Below are 7,904 nucleotides of genomic sequence, written 5' to 3' on the forward strand. Positions count from 1 at the left end.
GCAATTATTCTTACATCCATCCGCTCTACATGCTCTGACCACCTCAACATTCCTTTCTCTATTCTAGACATTACATCATCTTTCAAGCCACATCTTTAAAAAAAAAAAATTTGTTGTAAATGGAGTCTCAATTTGCCTTTCTATTAAATCGATTCACTTGGATATAGCATTAATATAAATCTGATACAAAAAATCGTTACATCGTAAGCACTTGAATTGATCTTTATAAACATCGAATCGTGAAGTCCTTAGCAGTGAGAATCCACAGGATTGTAAGGTGGGTGTTATGTGGAGTTGCTCTTTTTTCGCCTAAAAATATTTTATTCGCAATTTGTAATAAGTATGGAATTATACAAAATTTCCCACTTTTCTGCCCATGGGCAGAAATGGGTGACCCACTGCACATCTCTGCTAGTAAGAAATTAAATTAATGATGTTGCAATTGATTTTATCAAGAACCTTAATACGCACACGTGATATTAGATCTTAATATTTAACATACAGGGTGCTGAAAGAATTAATACATGTGAACTGTCTGTCGACGCGAACTAGTTGAAATTTGTTTTTTTTACTCAATTTTTTCTTGTTGTTTACTTTGTGTTTGTAATTTAGTATACGTATTTTAAATTTTATTTATAAACAGAAATAATCTCAGTATAGAGTACTAAAAACCGACCTCGAAAGTACGTGGAATTACATATAACTACCGAGTTTTATTGAAATCGGTTATCGGATAGTGCGCAAACCCGGATTCGTCCCCTAGTTCGCCACTATACGGGACTTGACACAGGAGGTAATGAAAATCGGTTCTCACTCATTGCACTACTCAAAGTATATTGAGAGAGAAAAAGTCTTGAATTGGAGAATAGCAAAATCAAATATTAAAATAATTCCTCCTTATAATAAAATTTAGGCGCTATTTATAAAAATAAATCTTCATGCGTGAATAATCACCCTTAGAGGTGGATGATTTTCTTCAAAATTAAATAGGACCACTATTGAGATACCCTCTTTCCAACAAAAAAAGAATCCTGAAAATCGGTTCACAAATACCGGAGTTATCGCGTAACGTACATACAAAAAAAACATTCTCTTAAATATCGATTAGTGTATACCTACATAACATGCATTGAGTGAGCATGATGGTAATTTTCAGGGCGGCACGCAGCTGGGGCAGCCGCACAAGATCGAGCGGCTCGGGACCACGTTCGTCCCCTTTCAGATGTTCCTGGACTACATCCAGGCCCTCGCCACTACTACATTCACGTGAGTAATAAAATGACATTAGTTACCTTTGCAGTCTTCATAGAAATAATCCAAATTACAAGATTACCAACGGCACTTGCGTCGCAACAATTTCATAAAATAAAGTACTATTTAGAAATATATGTAAAAAAATCAAACGACTCCGAAAATGTTAAATGTCTAACGTGCATTTGAATAATAATACAGAAGAGTTTATTTTAATTTTTGATTTAAAGTATTTATTTAAGAAAAAAATTTAGAAATAGGAAATGAAACAATTTTTTCGGATTTAAATCGCACATTTTTTCACTATAGTTTTAATTACTTGGAAATCGCTCTCCTGATTTCAAATTAATTTTAGACGTTTTACCTTTCCAGCGTTGAAATTATTTATAAAGCGCGCACCGCACTCTCATAGCCCCAGCTAGGGAAACCCTGTATCGCGGGTGTCATGGAGAAACACATAGACAACCACAAATTACACTCAAAACACACGAGAGAAATAAATGTAGGCCATACAGTTTTTCCTCGGGCCCGGGAAAGTCAAAGTCAAAGTCAAAGATTATTTATTCCATAGGTAAAATAAATTTACACTTGAAAACGTCACATTTAAGCTACATTTAAGCTACTGCTCGTTCACTACGCTGACCTCCCTGAGAAGAACGAGCAAGAAACTCTAGGGATTGCTCTTTTCAATAAACTTAAATGCTATGGAATACACTTTGAATCAAATTTGTGTGGATTCTGGAGCCATGTCGTCTTTCCATACATCTTTATCTAACACGTAGTCTTCAATTTTGTAATATGATTTTTCGATCAAAATATTTTAAGGGAAGCCCGGGACCTCTGCGTGGCAGTCCAGCATCGTAACCGTTCGGTCAGAGGCAGTTAAATTATTTATGTATAGGGTTAAAATAAGAGTAAATTCATATTTTTATTTTTATTGAATGTGATATTTGTAGACAACAGACGCATGTTTATATCAATAAGAAGACTGAATTCTATTTAACATTGATATTACTTTTTTGTCAATGTCTTAAATATATTGTTTTAAAATTTATTCACTTTACTATTTAGGGTGCGGTAACACACATTTGTTTATGCTTTATTTACAATAACTTTGTGAGCTATTTGTCCGGTCGTTGTTATATGTTGTGGTAAAAATAGGAACGCCTTTAACGATAGCTAAGTAAGTCTAAGGGGACTCGAATGCACGCACTGAACGCGGCGGGGTGTTGCAGGGGCGCGGAATACCGGCTTCTAGAGCACAACTGCAACCACTTCAGCGACGAGGTGGCGCAGTTCCTGTGCGGCGCACGCGTGCCGAAGCACATCTTGCAGCAGCCGGAAGCGCTGCCGCCGCCGCTGCGGCAGGCCTTGACCGCGCTGCTCGACAACCTCACGCCGCACGCCGACCAGGTGCCCACACGGCCCACTGCCCGCCGCCGCGACTGGGGTCTACTCTCGTTCTTTGTCCGTCATTGGTCCAAAACAATTACTATACTTTGATTGAAACTCACGATTTTCACCCATTATTTGATTTTTAGTTCGGGACTTAACTCACTCAACCCTAGTTTACAAATAAATAACGAAGACCAAGTCGCACCTTTACAATGAAAGAGACTCAACACAAAATTTCAACTTTTTGGGAATAAGTAAAATGAAATTGGATAAATAGGTTGTGACACTTTCATAATGTTAAATGTATTACTATTGAAGTACTAAAGTTTGTGCCTTGTTAGTCTTGGAAAATAATGAGGAAAGCATTTAGCTTTACAACTGCAAAAATTGTTTTTGATTATTTTAATATTTAACAATTTAAAATAATTTACAAAAAGCTGGTCGCCATACGGTCACTTTTTTACTGAACTTGTTTGTTATCATTTGACGTAGTAAGAATTAAGTCTCTTTAATTTTAACTAACTAAGCGTTTTAATTGTGACAGAAACTCCTCAAGTAATAAAGTAAGTCGCGTTTGTAAAAATTAAATAATTTTTAATGACGACTTACGGAACGAGAATGGTACAATAGCTAATCCGTCACTTTTTCGCCAACAGTGACGGCGTGTTGTCTTTGTAAGTGCAGATTCAACACTAAGGACGCGTTCAAACTGGCCGCTGTTAGAAGCGCTGCTGAAGTGCGACCAAATATTTTGTGATGTTTTTTTGTTTCTTTCGACTCAGTTACGCGATGGATTCTGACGAAGAAACATTACTTTTACCTAGTTCTTGGGGCACACACTTCACGTATAGGTATTAAAAATTACTCACCTGCTATGTTTTTTTCAGTTTCAAAATTGTCCCTAAATTTTAGACATAAATTTTCCCGTGCCTTTTTTTATCCAGTCGATTGGAATAACTGGGGGAACTGCTGTCCCATATTGCAGGGTGTTATTTTACATTCTCTATAAATTCTTCAATTCGATTTTCATCCAACGTGGTTAATTTGAAAAATTAACATGTACACGTCACTAACCGTGACTACAATCGAGCGTGGCTGCAGCGGGACTGTCACACGGCGGCCGCGCGAGTGCAGCGCGGTTCCAGTGCTGCTGCAGCGCGTGTAACAGCGGCTAATTTGAACGCGCCCTTAATGCAGCATTGATTTTCCGACGCCGGAGTGCCATTTTCAAACTGAAAGAACAAAATGAAAGAGACCCACATAGTGAATCAGTGGTCAGTCAGTTTCAGATTAACAACATTGTGAACAATGATTTTTAAAGTCGTTTTACGTATAAACAAATTTTATTCATTTTTTGAATTGGGTCATTTTTCTGGGTAAGGTGCGATGTGCAGGTAGTTAGAAAAATTCGTACGACTAGAAGATGTTGATACCCGCCTCTTCAGTCCCTTCGAGACCATGGGTCTTGCTATACGTTCGAAACGTCAAGGTAATTAAAATTACGGTTTATACTATGTCCCAAACTAAAAATCAAATAACGAAACAATCATTGTCAAATAAGTAATACTCGACTAAATTATCAGACGTCGAACGAGAGTACAGGGCCAGCCCTCTCTCTCACCACGGCCTGTAAAGACTTAGCTCCTTGTGTCTCGCAAATTCTTGCAAATCGTACATCTGATTGTTAATGAAAAAGTGCACTAGACTATAGATTCCTCCACCCTGCGATAAGTTTATATTGAAACGGAGTACTGGGAGATGCTCTGAAACTAGAGGTGGGCTAGCACCCGGGGTTTAAATTGGGTTAATACCCTTTAATGCCCGAAATCGTGGGCAAAATCTATTTACAACTAAGTATTTGTTGTAAATCGAGTTTTGTTCAAATTCAATGATATTACAAAATGTTTATTGTTTTCTGATCTAGACTATTCGATTTGCTTTTCTATTCAATCGATTCACTTGAAAATCGCATTGAAATAAACCAGTACAAAAAATCTTTATATCGTATGCACTTCAGTAAATTTTCATTAAAAACGAATCGTAATGTGTGTCCTCATTAGTGAGATTCGTCGTATTCGTCATTTCCGCCCCCGATTTCACGCAGAAATGGGTTAAAATCGAGTGCATTGGGTTTTAACTCACTGCCCATCTCTGCTTAAAACTGCTAACATACGCAAGGAGCTCTTAAGGGGTCATATAAGTCAATAGTTTGTACATATGACTCATAAATCCGTGTACATATGACTCATAAATCCGTAATGAATCTGGCCTGGAATCAGATTCTTTCGTTAGTCGTGCTTTTTTCCTTTTTAAAAAGTTCATACCTTTATAGCACTAGTTTACGTAGCTTACAATTTCGACGAAATTAAATTATGTATAGATTTTTAAGACTTGCGTTTTTTCGCTAAATGATATTTCGGAAAGAAATTATTTAAACCGACACTTACACTTACACCGTTCTGAAAAATCGGGATAATGAAAAACCACACCGTGGTAACAACCTATAAATTGAAGTCATTAAATGAATTTTTTTAGATCTACATCGCAAGTATCTATTTTTTCAAACAAACCAACGTTGTACCGGTACCTTGGACAAGACCTGTAAAGAGCCCTGAACGTTGGTTAGTTTAAAAAAACAAAAATATTCGTGATTTATAATAATCGCGGAAACCTAAAATTTCGACATTTATATTCTTTTTTGAAGACGGAGTAAAATGACATTTGCAGGGTTGCCACTTTTCATAAAATATGAAATAGTCATGTTGTTGTTGTCGACAGTTTTATCGATAGATTGTGAAAGAAGGTATAATTTTGCCAAAAAATGTGAATTGTGAATGTTACGACGTTCTAATGATTACTAATTACGTCATTGCCTTTTTATCCCTATTTTGACTGTTAGTTTATTATATCGAAAATGATTTTTATTCATATACATTTTAATAGGGACAAGCGAATTTGATTATCTATATTGATTTAAAATGAAGGATGTTAAGATATATCTCCTTTTTGTATTTTTAATGGACAGTTCTAAATGCAGTGTATGTATGTATGAACTTGTAAAAATTGACAATTCAAATGAACCTTTGCCCAGAAATTGGACGAATAATGGGCCGGTGATGATAAGCATAATCAACAATCGACTACCGATTGAATATTTATCGACTGCAATCTCTAGCTGCTTGCAAGCGGGCAAACTTTTGGCGCAATGTACTGTCTTTTACTCCATGTTTATTATTACGTATTACTATGTCGCATCATAGAATGTTAAATCGAACTATATAAAGTAACTTTTTTTCGTCAAAATTGTAAGTATGCGTGTATTGGTAAACTTCGCTGTCGTCAACTTAAGAACGGTGTGTCTAGTGTCGAAAGCGAGAAGGCAGTGGTGGAGAGTGAGCGGCGGGTGTGTCCGCGGGGTGGCAGCGGCAAGAGGCGGTTCGCGGCGGGGGGCACTGACGCGCGTGAGTACCGCCCTGCCGCGGACGCACCCGAAGTACCACTCCACGCATCACACTCGCATTACATATCGATAGATAATACATAAACGTCCAAACAGTTTATGATCTCTGCCGGGTAATATCAGAACGTAGATAATTCGATTATGAAAATTTAAAACATCGTAGGGGAAAATGACCTCACGACAAAATGCCTCTTAGGACATTTCAAATTTCCGCCGTCGATATAAGGGTAATAATTTCCACCGTCGAATTATGACGGAATTTTTATTTTATTAAATATCATGACGTTTGTTACAAACATTTAATATAATAAAAATGAAACTGGAACAAAAGTTGTTGTTTATGATGTTATTAACATAGTCCTGCGAGGTTGTTAGCATTTTACAAATAACCCCAGGGCTGGGCAGTATTTGAATTACTTGTATTTGAAATACGTATTTAAAATACAAATACGTATTTTGTATTTGTATTTCAATTACTCCCTAAAAATGTATTTTGTAATTGGTATTTCAAATACCTGACCGTAATGTATTTTGTAATTTGTATTTCAAATACTTTCGTTGTAAAATACATTTCAACAAAATACTTTTTTCTTTTCAATGTACAGCCTATTGTGTGACGTGCATAGATTTATATCAGTGTTGGGCATTAATCAATTATAGATTTTAAGACTTTCGTGGTTATTCACTAAATGATTATCACTAGTATCAGGTTTCTTACCACGGTATGACTTCTTTTTATTTTCCCGATATTTCGGAACGGTTGCACGCTCCATGGTCACGGGTTGACTGGACGGCGGCAGATGACAGCTTTATGAGCAGACATATCTGTCTACCCTCTTGCGCTGTCGACGACTACCTTCATCGCGATTTGTTGTGGCATCATTTAGCGAATAACCACGAAAGTCTTAAAATCTATATAGCAAACCGGTACGGGCCGGAATGTGTAAAAACAATACGTCAACTAGAACGTGCGCGAAAAAAGCGGGAGTGTCTACGGGAGTCTATTGTTTTCTTAACTAAGTGCCGGGACAATAATGTTATACCAGTATGTGTTAATATTAGGCCACGGAAAGACATTTACGGCTCCGCGCACATTCTGTATAAAGCGAGCATTAAACTGCTTCATCGTTTGATACGTAACAACCGTTACATGTTTGAAAAAGTGTCGTGTGAGTTATATCTGTTACATCTGGAATGCAGTGTTCGGTTAAGTAAAAATGATTTCGAGTTATGTGATCGTGTTACGTTTCTACAAGCGCAGCGTACTGCTGAGCTGTGTGCATTAAATCACGAAAATAAGTTTTCAACTTTGATTCGTAAACAACAACCGGTAAGTAAGTACCATGATAACTCGAAAGGAACTCGAACGGTAATAAACCTGTCTAACAAGGTACTGACTGAACCAGCAATTAACGCCCTGGAAAAAGGATTAAATTTCGCTCCTACCCCAACACGCATTCCAATTGAAAAAGTCATATGTGGTGTTGAAGAAGCCATTGTGTGTAATAGGGTGCCAGCTAGTGATGCTGAAACCTTACGTCAAGACGTGGCTGTAGCCTTGCGACACGCTCGTCTACCACCAAAAATCATGAGTACTCAGGAACTGATGGCTGTAAAAGAACTTAGGGCTGATACAACAATTATAGTACTGAAGGCAGACAAGGGAAACGCCACTGTGATTATGGACGTTGAAGAATACGACCGTAAAATAAAAGCTTTACTGGTGGATGGCATGACATACAAACATGTAACATACAACCCGACTGCCAGAGTGAAACGACAGACTGATGCCATTATT

At 37.3% G+C, this 7,904-nt stretch overlaps 1 protein-coding gene across 1 annotated transcript in view; it reads left to right on the forward strand.

Annotated features, from left to right (window-relative positions):
- The window catches only part of LOC113233925, a 47,880-nt gene that overhangs the window by 852 nt on the left and 39,124 nt on the right, over nt 1-7,904 (forward strand). The window contains exons 2-3 of the mRNA XM_026469160.1: nt 1,157-1,266; nt 2,487-2,664. Coding sequence (XP_026324945.1) covers nt 1,157-1,266; nt 2,487-2,664 — 288 coding nt within the window. The remainder of the gene's footprint in view (nt 1-1,156; nt 1,267-2,486; nt 2,665-7,904) is intronic.

Source organism: Hyposmocoma kahamanoa, unplaced genomic scaffold, assembly GCF_003589595.1.
Source record: "Hyposmocoma kahamanoa isolate Upper Pololo Valley unplaced genomic scaffold, ASM358959v1 80, whole genome shotgun sequence".
NCBI classification, from domain to species: domain Eukaryota; kingdom Metazoa; phylum Arthropoda; class Insecta; order Lepidoptera; family Cosmopterigidae; genus Hyposmocoma; species Hyposmocoma kahamanoa.